The following is a 15,913-nucleotide window of genomic DNA, read 5'->3' on the forward strand; positions in this document are numbered from 1 at the left end:
ACCCTATTTCCTAACCTTACCCATATCTATTTAAAACTGCATAATTCAGAGGATAACTCCATCCAGTTAATCCGAGGGCACCTGCTTTATTAGCTCTGATTATTTTTGTTTGTTTTGTTTTGTTTTTGCGGTACGCGGGCCTCTCACTGTTGTGGCCTCTCCCGTTGCGGAGCACAGGCTCTGGATGTGCAGGCTCAGCGGCCATGGCTCATGGGCCCAGCCGCTCCGCGGCATGTGGGATCTTCCCAGACCAGGGCATGAACCCGTGTCCCCTGCATCGGCAGGCGGACTCTCAACCACTGCGCCACCAGGGAAGCCCTCTGATTGTTTTTATAGGCTTGGAAGATACTTTTATTTATAAGAATATCCTATAGTAGAACCAGATTAGAAAGCCCTGTTCTAGTAAACCAAAGCCATAAAATAAGCTTCCTTTGTCAAAAACAAACATACAAGCTCAATATACTAGCTGCCAGTCCAGGACCAGAGAGAAGAGAGAGGCAAACTCTTTCAGGGATTCTTGTGACTGTTATTAAAACAATAACAAGGTAACAAAACAAAAACCACTTACTACATGGTTTTTTTTCTATAGCAGCAAAATGGCTGAGTATGGTGATATGTCCTTAAGACAATATTACAAATGATATTAATAACTCTGAGTTAACTGCTGGCCTTGTATAGGATGGAATAATTAATTTCTATGTACTAACAACAGAACCATCAAATCAATCACCCTCTTTTCCACTGAGGGTATCCACAGAGAATGGAAGAACGCATCCCATTTCGTTCAACGGTTCACTGAAGAAAAATCAATGGCTGAGTGAATATCATCACTCTAGGTGGGCCTCCTTAGAATAACTATTAAAAGAAAGCTCTCTGAGAAGGAGACTCAGCTGATGCAGTCACACTGGCAGTCAGAACTGCACACTCACCCCTGCCCCACCTTCCCTGAACTATCAGCTAGGCAGAACAGAACAAGTGCGGGCATTAAAGCTGCAACACCAGACAGCGGACCTTGGCTCTACAACTTATTGACTATAATGATCTCAGGGAAACATGCATGTGCTTTAGATTCTTCCCCTGCAAAATGGGAGAATGAAGCAACTGACTGAGCTATTCCTTAGGTTTCTAAAGCCACGACACATATCTGTGATTATAAGCATAAATTAACCAGGCTATAAGCTCTTAGTGCTTGTCATATAAGCCAAAAGCCAGTCTACTGGTCACCGGTTGTCCATTCCTACTCTGAGCTAGACCACTGGGAACAGCATGATTAAGAAATATTAATATGTCTTCTCATGTTTGATTGACTAACTTAAGGCAAGCAGAACTCAAAGCTGCAAAGAATTTTTTCCCAAATTTGAGAATGCTTAAAGAATCCTCCTTACCATTTGGCTGCTTCACCAAATACAAACAAACCTAGAAAAATCCTATAAAGATCAGAGTTGAATGACAACAAAATGCTGAAAACCACAAACCAGCTTAACAACTGTGTACCAAAATGCTACTCAAAGGGCTGGTCCTGGTGAGATAAGGAGCTTATGCCAGAACATAAACTATGCACCACCACTTCTTTCGTTGACAAAGTCTTGCTACCAAAAAAAAAAAGTCATCATCTGAACAAACATCGTGGTTAAATGATGTGGTTTATTTACATTCTGGCACAAGATATTAATCTCATCCCATACTAGTAACCAACAGTTCATGGATTGGCAGCTGGCTATAGGCCACACTTCAGCAAATATTGGTATGTTATTTAGAAACAAGTGTTTTAAAAAATGTTTTACAGCTTATCTAATACCAAGAAAGCAGACAATTTCTTTGGATATCTCTACTAGGAAAAACACCCTCACTTTTTACTGTTAGAAAGACTAAATGAACCTGCTCTACATTCAGGAAAGTCTAAAGAAAAAGATAGTGTCTCAAAGATCAGTGATAATCTTTGGTTTGGATTCCATTACTTCTTGAGGACTAATGTAGTATCTACTTAAGAGACCCTGCTTCCTCAATTCAATTCTCTAAATTACTGTCTATCTACCTTAAACACCTATCTGGTCATGTCACTTCCCCTGCTCTCAACAAGACTGGAAAAATGGGAGTCCATTATAGTACTCTTTCTACTTTTGTATATGTCTGAAAATTTCTATAATAAAAAGGTGGGAAAAGATAATTATTTGTGTACAAGTACCACCAGACTATGGGGTCTTACATGGCAGGGACTGTCTTATCTCTTTATCTTTTACAGGTCTTTGCAGCGTAAATAGAAGTTTATAGAATTGTTGAATTAACCTCTACTTCATCCTTTTCCTTTCTACTTTATTTTGCCAGAAGGCTGCCCGCCCTTTCCCCTCACCCCCCAAAAAGCCCTGGGAGGAAATATGGATCCAGAATGGTGGGGATGGGAACCAAAACATTTCCTAAAAGTTTGTACTTCTCTGATATGAACTGCATATCCTAAAGATAGACAGGAAAAGGTGAGGATGTCCCATGGGACCTATCACACAAAATTCTGGAGTTGGAATCTAACCACTTTTAATAACAGTAGGCTAAACTGCCATATACATAGCAAGCTTCCCCTCCTTCAAATATAAAGATGATAGTGTGTTTACAGCCTGAGAATTGTAGACTCCCTCACTCCTAACAGGGGAGTTGGCAAAAATTCTGAATACAAACTTTTGAGTTTCACAGACCCCTAAAAATTAGGACTGACTTACATAACCTATAATACAGCTGTTAAAACACTCTCACTCTCCCATACTGAATATCACTTCCATGCTATCATACCAACCACAGGAAGCTCCTAGGCCTCTGATCAACAAACACCTTAACCTACCTAAGCATCAGGTTAGTACCGCCATTTCGCTATTAGCCCATCAAAAACTAAAAAACTTAACAGCCTAGCTAGCCTAATCTTCATTAACTATTTAAAGATAAATGCCTAAAAAGGCATGTGTAACCCCTTCCTATACAGCTCAGAGTTAAGAAACAATCACAATAATGTCACACCATTTCTACTCTCAGTTCATATTTATATGTGTGTATATTCATTCACATATTTCCCCAAAATTGTTTTCGACTGAACCAAAGAAATTGTGAAAAGTAGTTTGTTGTCAACTTACAGCTTGTCCATTAGCTTCATAAAGTGGGCATTTTTGCTTGATCTTGGCCAGTTCCATATTTACTTGCTTGCTAACCACAGCCATGGGATTCCCTCCTAGAAAAAACTCCAACAATTAAATTCAACATACCTATGAAAAGAGAACAAAAACCTCAATGCAAAAATATTTTTACTCAAAATTTAAAATATCAAAGCTTAGGGTACATGAATTATATATCAACAAAATGCCCAAAGTAAAATAAATATTTAAGTTAAGCATAAAGAAGAACGCAAAACATTACCTATTACCAAAAATTAGTTAACATTACAGACCCTTCTAGATTTTATGTGCATAAAATTACAGACATATACATACAAAAGGATCATAACACATGCACTGTTCTGTGATCTTTTTCCAACTTAGCAACAAATGTGGACATAATTTCATGTTAATATGCAGCTACATAATTTTTAGTGGCTGCATAGTTCTCATTGTATAATAATTTAATCTTCTAATCTGTGGTTTCTAACATCTGCTACGTCACTGTCCAGTTGTCTATTTTCTTAGGATAATTTCCTAGAACTGGATCCACTAGGTTAAAATCTATGTACATTTTAAATTATGCTCATATTGATGTATCTTTTCAGGAAGACTATTTGTCAATTTACCTCTCACTAATACTGAGAACAGTATCCTAACCAATATATTTTAAAATTGTATCTATGGCTTTAAAATATAAGATTAAACAGGGACTTCCCTGGTGGCGCAGTGGTTAAGAATCTGCCGGCCAATGCAGGCAACAAGGGTTTGACCCCTGGTCCGGGAAGATCCCACATGCCAAGAAGGAACTAAGCCCATGCGCCACACTACTGAGCCTGCGCTCTAGAGCCCGTGTGCCACAACTACCGAAGCTGGTGCACCTGGAGCCCGTGCTCCACAGCAACAGATGCCACTGCAATGAGAAGCACGCGCACCGCAGCAAAGAGTAGCCCCTGCTCACAGCAACTAGAGAAAGCCCGCGCGCAGCAACGAAGACCCAACGCAGCCAAAAAAAAAAAAAAAAACCATACATACATATATATATATATATACACATACATATATATATTTGTAAGATTAAACAATTTTATGAGTCTCAGACCTTGTATTACAGCACAAAACTAAGAACTACTTACCAAGACCTGTTACTACCATGGCTCCAAGATCAGCTACGTAGTTTCCTTTGCGAAATGTAGCAACTCGTCCACCCACACGATCCTGTTTTTCAGAAATTAAATGGCTAAAGTCATAAATTCTAGTTTAACCATAATAACCTGGCAAGGTACCACCTCAGGGCTCTTTGATAACTTAAAAAGAAAGGTGTAGTTAGAGTTTACATGGAGTACAATGTGAGCACAAAGAGCAAATGAACTTTAACTATTTGAGAGAGTGGTAGGTAATGAATGACATATAAAAGGAACAGAATTAAGTGATGTGAGGTAGGAAACAATTTGACACCCAGAAGACATACTTAGTTACTGGTACTATTAGCCACCTACCCTAATGTCTCTAACGCCAGTTGTACAGGCTGAGCAAGGGCCACTCACATAGAAAATATTTGTTCACAAATTTCAACACTAAAGGCCATTTTTCTACCATCATGTTCTGACTCTTGCCCCACAGTGTCAAAGTCAGCTGTGAATGATTTCATATCTATCTGACAAATGCCTCTCCAGGGCAGCCCCATGCCCAAGGGCAGAGTGTCTACTGAGCATGAACTGTTGACAATACCTCTCATTTCTACACAGGCCCAAGTGTTATCTTTGCTGACTGTAGATTTTCAAGTATGGGGAAATCTTACTGAGCTGCAGTGATACTTCAGTCATGGATTACATGAGAGTACTCTGTAAACTCCAAACAAATGAAAAAAAGCAAAACAAAAACCTGCACACATGGGTAGGAATCATAATGATCCCATTATTCCTTGCTGTATTCTTTGTACATAGGAGACAGAGGGCACACAAATGTTTTCTGAATTAATGAATAAAATATTAAAGTAAGACTGTATCAGGAATTATTTAATTTTGATCTCTCCATACTCTATTTGAAAAGAACATTTTAAAAAATTAGGAATTTGTAAAAAGCAATTTAGATTGCCCTGCACAAAACATTTTGAAAGCTTTTATGAAATTTTAGATTGTTTAGGTTATGTGAGAAGTGTTTTGTTTGGTTTTTGTTTCTTTAAATGGTAGGAGTCAAGGGAGGTCTTTAAGCCACTGAAAAATAATTAAATCTCAAAAATTACTCATGAAAATGATTTGAATAGTAACATCCTAATGGGATGTCTTTTTTTCCACTCTGCCATCATCCCCACCCTCTTTCAGTTTCCATTTCTCTCTCTAGGACTAATGATAAGGAGCCAATATCTTGGCTTCACCAGGCTGTAAAAGATGGCTGCTGTCTGAGAAGCAACTCTCCTTTCCGTTTACAATCAAACAGAATACAATTCACTCTGTCCCACCACTAAAAATAACTGCATCCTGTAAAGGGTATGCCCGAGAAAGCCCCCAAATTGAAAGTTAGCTGCAAGAAACAATGACCTGAAAATATGCATCAAAGGGCTATATGGATTATTTATAAACTCTAAATACTCACTGAGCACTTTGCAAAGTCTTACTGTCAAAAATGCTTTATCCAATGTAGTTAACACTGTCAAAATACTTTGAGTATTATTTAAATCAGTTTGGCTTAGTTCAATTTGTAAGATTCCTTAATTTGCAACAGATAATTTCCTTACCATATTTCCATTAAGCTGGGCTTCTAAACCCAAAATAAAATTCTTACCCTGGCTTCCAGAAGTGTGACATCCATTCCAAAACTTTGTAACTGACGAGCTGCTGCCAAGCCCGAGACCCCAGAGCCTATAATGATTACCTTTCCTGTCTTTTTAGCTAAAATTAAAAAATGAACAAAAATTAAAATACTTTGTTGTAGGCTTAAGAGTTTTTATTTGTTATTTTTTTATCAAGAAAATTTCTAGGTTCTTAACATGTTATGACGTCTCACAAAGTAACAATTCAGAGTTATTTTCAAAATATGAAAACTATATGAATACAAATTAGTAAATATCTGAAACTTATAAACTTTAATTCAATGTTGAAAATTCATAAATGAAATCCTTTATCTTAAGATTTACTTTTTCATTACCTCAGCCATGTGCTTCAGCGTCTGTGACCCTCAGTTAATTTATTATGAATAATCTCCCACATTTACCTCACAATTATACTTAGGACAATTTGAGCAGTCAACCAATCGATTCTTAAAGCTATTTTCTTTAAGCTCTACTTCTGCAGTCTTTAGTTTCCTTTTATGAAAAATTATTAAAGCATAAATATAAATTTATTATAAATAAATAGATAGATAGATGTGTTAATTCTCAAAATATCCCTATCTTCTGATTCCTGGCAGACATTATCCAGACACCATTAAAGGGGTAAAAAGCATTTAAAAAATAAAAATGCAACCTTTAGCATTGCATTAAAGAACTGGTTAATGAGAGAAAACAAACTTCCTACTTTATAACTGATTTTTTTCATTTTTAATAAATCTTACTTTGTTTTTTCTTAAATTGGAAATTCAGTATCTTTTACCAAGTATTTATCAAACCAGAAATTATAGGAAATTCACATTTACAAAGAGATTTTACTTTAAATTTTACTTATAAGAAGATAAACTTGGGAATATTTTGGTTCTAAATATGGATTTAGAAATCAAAATAAAATGCTAAAAAGCCTGCTGGAACCTAATTTAAAACCATAAAATTCATTGGCCAGGTCCTTACTTGGGAGGGGCTTTATCCTCTTATAGATGCCGAAGTTGATAAGACCATGACGCTCTAAATAACTGTGAACTCGGTGGACAAGCACAGTATCACCTACAGAAAAATGAATTTAAAAACATGTTTATCTTTGTAGCACTTTAAATGGAAAACTCTTAACTCTTCTTCTATTTCTCCATCACGAAGTCATTCTATTCATCTTTTCTATAAGCTTCAAGTCATGTGACTCCTTTAGAAAAGTGATTCTTAGAACTATTAATCTGTGTGGTAGTCCAAAATGCATATCACATAATTTCGAATTTTTAAAAATGACATCCCATTACAGATGAAATGAAGGACAAAACCAACCCTTTTAAAAGTAGTATTATGCTCATTTACTTTGGCAAAAACTTTACAAGACTGCTGGTGGCAAGTGGGAAATGAGAAAGCCAGATAGACAGGCTGAATGCCAGCAAAGTACTATGTGGATTAAAGCTGGAACATAGGTCTGGAGAAATTATTAGCAATCTCTGAACTCACTCACCTGTCAACACAATTAAAAAATCAGAAAAACAATTACAAACACACAAAATAGTTTTGCTGCAAGGCTCATTTTTGCATAGCACAAGAAGATGAAAATTCATTATCAAATTCATTATCAAGGAACCATGAGCTTCTGGAAGGAAGTATCCATTTTCAAATCCAGTTCAAAACCAGTCCTATTGAACACACTACTTACTGTTGTAAGGTGCTTCTAATTGTTGGAGAGTAGCCTCAAAGGTCAGCTGAATCTTTGGATTATCTAACCACAACTGCAACTGTATTTAAATGATAGAAACTGTATTACAATCAAATAGACATATACCATTTGATCACTTTAAAATATCTTTTTAACTTTAAGGCCTCAAATATAGGTTTTCCTTTCAGTGAAACAGTAAGGGTTACATTCCTGACAAAGAAACTAATGAAACACAAAACTATGTCAAATGAGTGAATTATTAAAGAAGCTAGGAGATAATTTAGCCTGCCTAGTAACTTGCCAAGATCATACAGCTGGGGAGCAACAAGAATTTAAACCTGGGTTAGATAACTCCAGAGACCCTGAGTAGATACAAAATCAAATGATCAATCAGATATGTGGGGAGGTGTGTGTGCAAAGGATAACTCCTCAGTTTTGGGCTTGCACAACTAAATGAGTTGGTATGCCATTCACTGAATGAGGGACACTGAAATAAGAGATAATGAGTTAAGTTTCAAGACAACAAGAGGAGGTGAAAGACTGGCACCTAGATACATAGCTGGGGTTCAGAGGAGAGTTAAGGTTTAAAGCCACTTGCTTATGGGTGATAACTGAAGCCAAGTGTGTAGAACAGGGCTCCTAGTGGGAAAGAACAGGGGAGAGAGGAGAGGACCTTAAGGAACTCTAACCAGTTCACATAGTGGCCTGTTGTTAAGGATAAGGCTATAAAGCATTCAGAGAAGACAACCAGGGAGGCAGGAGAAAAACTAGAATAATGTGTTAAGCTAAGGGAGCTGTGTATTTAAGAAAGGAGGAGTCAATTATTTTGAATACTGCTGAAAAAGCAGTAAGATGAGGAATAAAAAAATATTATGGTACAATCAATGGGCTCTAACATGAATTCTTTTCAAACTGAATATATATCTACAAAATATAAGACCAGCTGAATACCATCATATTTACATCTTAGCTAAAAGTTAATAAAGACTGCTCCATAAACAAGTTTCAAAGAAGGAACTAAAGTGTAAATAAATTCAGGGCTTCCCTAGTGGCGCAGTGGTTGAGAGTCCGCCTGCCGATGCAGGGGACATGGGTCTGTGCCCCGGTCTGGGAAGATCCCACATGCCGCAGAGCGGCTAGGCCCGTGAGCCATGGCCACTGAGCCTGCGCGTCTGGAGCCTGCGCTCCGCAACTGAGAGGCCCGCGTACCGCAAAAAAAAAAAAAAAAAAAGTGTAAATAAATTCAATTACAAAGAGATATGACCAAATCCATATGGACCCTCTGCTTTTCTCTGTGGCCACTGTCAAAGGAAAATGGAATTCCTCAAGCACACAGTGGGCCCAAGTCCATCACTCCTCAACACAAGCCTTCTTCCACTTCCATCTTATAATATAAAGGTCAGGTCATAGGTTCTAGCTGAATAATCCTAAAGTTGTGGTTTTAAAATCTGGAAGCAAAAGATGCAGTTTAACACGAGAGAACTGACACAATTCTTACAGGAAAGAATGACTTTCTTACAGGAAAGTTCCGTTTTATAGCCAGAGACCACAACTCTAACCTGGGCTAGTCCTTCCCCAAATCTGGATTTCTGGTCACAGGTAATGAATCAGAGAAAACAGAGATCACTATAAATCCACCACTCAAATTCAAGTAAAAAGTAAAAACTCCCCTCAGGATGAAACAAAAAAATGACAATTTTGTCTGAAATCCACTTAGAACAAATGTTGACATGCTACACAAAGAAGCTGATTCAATTATAAGACAAATCAGCCTCAGAAATGCACATTAAGAATTTTCCATTCACTTTAAAAAAATCACCCTATTTTCCTTCACAAAAAAGAACCTTTATTCTGTACTACAAAAACCTACCGATCACTCTAGATGAATGGCATTTAACAATCCAAATTTAGCAGTAGTTTTGCAATGTAATGGTCAAAATAAAGATGTTAGTGGTGGCTAAAAAGACATCTCTGAACTATATCCAAAATAACTGAAATTACAACATGAATTTCTTCTACTTTGTATCACTCCAGAGTACAATGAATATGTTCTGAATAGTATATAAAGAATTTCTGATGAATAAAGGACATTAAAGAAAAATTCACAGAAGAAATACAAATGACTAATAAATGTGAAAAAGCAATCAGTCTGGGGCTTCCCTGGTGGCGCAGTGGTTGAGAGTCTGCCTGCCGATGCAGGCGACACGGGTTCATGCCCCGGTGTGGGAGGATCCCACATGCCGCAGAGCGGCTGGGCCCGTGAGCCATGGCCGCTGAGCCTGCGCGTCTGGAGCCTGTGCTCCGCAATGGGAGAGGCCACAGCAGTAAGAGGCCCGCGTACCGCAAAAAAAAAAAAAAAAAAAAAGCAATCAGTCTAAGTAATCAAAGAAATGGAAAATAAATGAAATGATTTTGGTCTACTACAGCAGCACAGATTATCATCGTTTTAATCACAAAAACAGGGCAGGGTAATGAGGGTGTCAACTGGGTCAGCCTCTCTGGGAAGCAATCTGACAACATGTATCAAATCTTTAAAAGCGTTCATACTTTTTGACCAGGTAGTTTTCCTTCTAGAACTCTATCCTAAGGAAATAACCAGAGATAAGAGTCAAGAATGTATAAAGCTGTTCAGAGCTTCATTATAATAAGCAAAAATGGACATTTAAATGCCCAACAGTTAAAGTATGACCCAACTGTCAGACAAAAAAATATTTTGCCGACATTAAAATCAATCATTTAGCCAGAGGAGGAAGATGAACCAGATGAGTAGAACAGAATAAGGGTTTCTCTTACCCTGGGAAGGAAAGACAAAGTGATTATTTTTAATGTATTATTAAAAAAAAAAGTGTGTAAAGATTCTTATTGTGTGTTTATGAGGTTATGAGGAAAGAAAAGGATCCCAAGAATGCATGGAAGTAGGATCTCAATTTTGTAAAAACAAAAATTAAATATACCTTTAAAAAAATACCTGGAGGAAAAAACGCCTAATTTTTAACAGTGGTTATCTTGGAATAGTATTACAGATAACTTAAAAATTCTTTCCTCTCTATTTTCCCCCCCATATTCTATATAAAAGTAATATGTACCTTTTACAATTCAGGTGGAAAAAAGCTGACTGGAAACTTACTGTGCGGTTTCTAATGAACAGAAAAACCTTCTGGGTCTGCTGTGGTCCACTGATGATATCTGGAAAACAGGCTGCTTCTTGAGAAGTCATCCGGTCATGAGGAAGTCTACTCTGGAAAGCTGCACCCTCCACACCTAACAAAGAAAAGCAAAGGACTTCTGGGAAAAGTGAAAGTGAACACAAAACTAGGGATAATGATTATGCCTCAAACTCCTTTCTTGCCTGAAGAACCTCTGTAAAGCTTTGCCTTATTTGCAGACTGATCTCACTTCCTTTTTTAAAAAAACTTTCAATTTGCTCAAAAGCTGAAACATCCTTAGGATTTAGTCATTCTTTTCAGCTTAACATTCCAAAAATCAGTTTACTAATGAGTGAAACAATATACCTTACAAAGCACAAGGCATTTAGAATATTTTCTTCATCCACAAAAAAACTTTAAAATATTGGAGGATACTCTAATTAAAATTAGCATTACTGATAATATACAATAAAATTTAAAACTAAAGAGCCAGAGTAAAGGAAAATACACTAACGAAAGCAAAAGAGGTTATGGAGTGAAAAACACAATCACATGCCTTCTTTTAGGACTACAGCAGGGAACATGAAGAGGACTCTAAGGTTTAATAACCAACACATGATTTCATAAATGGCACCATCCATCAGTTCTCATAATTCAGTGCTGGCAAGCAGTGAAAGAAACTAAGCAGACTACAATGAAGAGACAAAAGAAAGCAAGGAATTCGCCTTTTCTGGCAGAAACATTAGAAATGCTTTACTACATATTGCAAGTAAAATATTTTACTGCATGTACTATATAGTAATATATATACATAGTATATATATAACTTATATAACAAGTATAATTCTTAAAATTGGGTATTAAATTGATATTTTTATAAGCTGATGGTTAAGTACATCTTTATAAGATGTCCTCAGAAACATTCACATATATTTTACTTTTATTTCTAAGATGATCTCTCCCTGGTGGTCTAGTGGTTCGGATTCGGCGCTCTCTATCTAAGATGATCTTACAAATATATACTTCCATCAGCTTCTGAACATATCAAGAAACAATTTAAAGAGTTTCAAAATTCAATACCACTGAAGTAATTATATAAGTAACAAGACAGGCACCAGATATCCATATTTAATCATTTTAAAGCACATAAAACAAGAAGTTGGAAGCACTGATAATGGAAGCAACTTTAAAGGAAAGGCATTAGTAAGATTAGGAGAACAAAAAGAACAAGGCAGAGACCTTCAATATGGTGGAGGAGTGAGATGTGGAGATCACCTTCCTCCCCACAAATACATCAGAAATACATCTACACGTGGAACAACTCCTACAGAACACCTACTGAACGCTGGCAGAAGACCTCAGACATCCCAAAAGGCAAGAAACTCCCCACGTACCTGGCCATGTGGCTGACAGGGTTTTGGTGCTCCAGCCGGATGTCAGGCCTGTGCCTCTGAGGTGGGAGAGCCGAGTTCAGGACATTGGTCCACCAGAGACCTCCCAGCTCCACATAATATCAAATGGCGAGAGCTCTCCCAGAGATCTCCATCTCAACACTAAGACCCAGCTCCACTGAACAACCAGCAATCTACAGTACTGCACACCTTATGCCAAACAACTAGCAAGACAGGAACACAACCTCACCCATTAGCAGAGAGGCTACCAAAAATCATAATAAGGTCACAAACACCCCAAAACACACCACCGGATGTGGTCCTGCCCACCAGAAAGACAAGATCCAGCCTCATCCACCAGAAGACAGGCACTACTCCCATCCACCAGGAAGCCTACACAACCCACTGAACCAACCTTAGCCACTAGAGGCAGACACCAAAAACAACAAGAACTACGAACCTGCAGCCTGCAAAAAGGAGACCCCAAACACAGTAAGTTAAGCAAAATGAGAAGACAGAGAAACACACAGCAGATGAAGGAGCAAGGTAAAAACGTACCAGACCTAACAAATGAAGAGGAAATAGGCAGTCTACCTGAAAAAGAATTCAGAGTAATGATAGTAAAGATGATCCAAAATCTTGGAAATACAATGGACAAAATACAAGGATCGTTTCACAAAGAGCTAGAAGAACTAAAGAGCAAACAAACAATGATGAACACAATAAATGCAATAAAAAATTCTCTACAAGGAATCAGTAGCAGAATAACTGAGGTAGAAGAACAGATAAGTGACCTGGAAGATAAAACAGTGGAAATAACTACTGCAGAGCAGAATAAAGAAAAAAGAATGAGAAGAATTGAGGACAGCCTTAGAGACCTCTGGGACAACATTAAATGCACCAACATTCGAATTATAGGGGTCCCAGAAGAAGAAGAGAAAAAGAAAGGGACTGAGAAAATATTTGAAGAGATTATAGTTGAAAACTTCCCTAATACGGAAAAGGAAATAGTCAATCAAGTCCAGGAAGCACAGAGAGTCCCATAAAGGATAAATTCCAAGGAGAAACACGCCAAGACACATATTAATCAAACTGTCAAAAATTAAATACAAAGAAAAAATATTAAAAGCAGCAAGGGAGGGCTTCCCTGGTGGCGCAGTGGTTGAGAGTCCGCCTGCCAATGCAGGGGACACGGGTTCGTGCCCCGGTCCGGGAAGATCCCACATGCCGCGGAGCAGCTAGGCCTGTGAGCCATGGCCGCTAAGCCCGCGCGTCCATAGCCTATGCTCCGCAATGGGAGAGGCCACAACAGTGAGAGGCCCACGTACCGCAAAAAAAAAAAAAAGGAGCAAGGGAAAAACAACAAATAACATACAAGGGAATCCCCGTAAGGTTAACAGCTGATCTTTCAGCAGAAACTCTGCAAGCCAGATGGGAGTGGCAAGACATATTTAAAGTGATGAAAGGGAAAAACCTACAACCAAGATTACTCTACCCAGCAAGGATCTCATTCAGATTTGACGGAGAAATTAAAACCTTTACAGACAAGCAAAAGCTAAGAGAATTCAGCACCACCAAACCAGCTTTACAACAAATGGTAAAGGAACTTCTCTAGGCAGGAAACACAAGAGAAGGAAAAGACCTACAATAACAAACCAAAAACAATTAAGAAAATGGTCACAGGAACACACATATCGATAATTACCTTAAATGTAAATGGAATAAATGCTCCCACCAAAAGACACAGACTGGCTGAATGGATACAAAAACAAGACCCGTATATATGCTGTCTACAAGAGACCCACTTCACGCCTAGGGACACATACACTGAAAGTGAGGGGATGGATAAAGATATTCTACGCAAATGGAAATCACAAGAAAGCTGGAGTAGCAATTCTCACATCAGACAAAATAGACTTTAAAACAAAGACCATTACAAGAGACAAAGAAGGACACACATAATGATAAAGGGATCAATCCAAGAAGAAGATATAACAATTGTAAATATTTATGCACCCAACAGAGTATCACCTCAATACATAAGGCAAATGCTAACAGCCATAAAAGAGGAAATCGACAGTAACAGAATCATAGTAGGAAGCTTTACCACCCCATTTTCACCAATGGACAGATCATCCAAAATGAAATAAGGAAACACAAGCTTTAAATGATACATTAAACAAGATGGACTTAATTGATATTTATAGGACATTCCATCCAAAAACAACAGAATACACTTTCTGCTCAAGTGCTCATGGAACATTCTCCAGGAAAGATCATATACTGGGTCACAAATTAAGCCTTAGTAAATTTAAGAAAATTGAAATCATATCAAGTATCTTTTCTGACCACAGTGCTATGAGACTAGATATCAATTACAGGGAAAAATCTGTAAAAAATACAAACACATGGAGGCTAAACAATACACTACTTAATAACCAAGAGATCACTGAAGAAATCAAAGAGGAAATCAAAAAATACCTAGAAACAAATGACAATAAAAACATGATGACCCAAAACCTATGGGATGCAGCAAAAGCAGTTCTAAGAGGGAAGTTTATAGCAATACAATCCTACCTCAAGAAACAAGAAACATCTCAAATAAACCACCTAAACTTACACCTAAAGCAATTAGAGAAAGAAGAACAAAAGAACCCCAAAATTAGCAGAAGGAAAGAAATTATAAAGATCAGATGAGAAATAAATGAAAAAGAAATGAGGGAAACAATAGCAAAGATCAATATAACTAAAAGCTGGTTCTTTGAGAAGATAAACAAAATCGATAAACCATTAGCCAGACTCAAGAAAAAAAGGCAGAAGACTCAAATCAACAGAATAAGAAATGAAAAAGAAGTAACAACTGACACTGCAGAAATACAAAGGATCATGAGAGATTACTACAAGCAACTATATGCCAATAAAATGGACACCCTGGAAGAAATGGACAAATTGTTAGAAAAGCACAACCTTCTGAGACTGAACCAGGAAGAAATAGAAAATATAAACAGGCCAATCACAAGCAGTGAAATTGAAACTGTGATTAAAAATCTTCCAACCGGGCTTCCCTGGTGGCACAGTGGTTGGGAGTCCGCCTGCCGATTCAGGGGACGCGGGTTCGTGCCCCGGTCTGGGAGGATCCCACATGCCGCGGAGCGGCTGGGCCCGTGAGCCATGGCCGCTGGGCCTGCGCTTCCGGACCCTGTGCTCCGCAATGGAAGAGGCCACAACAGTGAGAGGCCTGCGTACCTCAAAAAAAAAAAAAAAAAAAAAAAAAAATCTTCCAACAAACAAAAGCCCAGGACCAGATGGCTTCACAGGTGAATTCTATCAAACATTTAGAGAAGAGCTAACATCTATCCTTCTCAAACTCTTCCAAAGTACAGCAGAGGGAGGAACACTCCCAAACTCATTCTACAAGGCCACCATCACCCTGATACCAAAACCAGACAAAGATGTCACAAAGAAAGAAAACTACAGGCCAATATCATTGATGAACATAGATGCAAAAATCCTCAACAAAATACTGGCAAACAGAATCCAACAGCACATTAAAAGAATCATACACCATGATCAAGTGGGGTTTATCTCAGGAATGCAGGGATTCCTCAGTATACGCAAACTGATCAATGTGAAAAACCATATTAACAAATTGAAGGAGAAAAACCGTATGATCATCTCAATAGATGCAGAAAAAGCTTTCAACCAAATTCAACACCCATTTATGATAAAAACCCTCCAGAAAGTAG

At 37.8% G+C, this 15,913-nt stretch overlaps 1 protein-coding gene across 3 annotated transcripts in view; it reads right to left on the minus strand.

Annotated features, from left to right (window-relative positions):
• Positions 1-15,913, minus strand: part of KDM1A (lysine demethylase 1A) — a 64,255-nt gene that overhangs the window by 19,421 nt on the left and 28,921 nt on the right. For all 3 annotated transcript variants that reach the window (XM_022552169.3, XM_022552170.3, XM_089899306.1), the window contains 6 exons: positions 10,758-10,891; positions 7,631-7,709; positions 6,916-7,008; positions 5,919-6,025; positions 4,271-4,352; positions 3,117-3,211 (listed from right to left, as the gene is read on the minus strand). In XM_022552169.3, coding sequence (XP_022407877.1) covers positions 3,117-3,211; positions 4,271-4,352; positions 5,919-6,025; positions 6,916-7,008; positions 7,631-7,709; positions 10,758-10,891 — 590 coding nt within the window. The remainder of the gene's footprint in view (positions 1-3,116; positions 3,212-4,270; positions 4,353-5,918; positions 6,026-6,915; positions 7,009-7,630; positions 7,710-10,757; positions 10,892-15,913) is intronic.

Source organism: Delphinapterus leucas, chromosome 1 (assembly GCF_059928025.1).
Source record: "Delphinapterus leucas isolate spDelLeu-1000000601 "Yukka" chromosome 1, BTC_Dleu_Yukka2, whole genome shotgun sequence".
Lineage (NCBI taxonomy): Eukaryota > Metazoa > Chordata > Mammalia > Artiodactyla > Monodontidae > Delphinapterus > Delphinapterus leucas.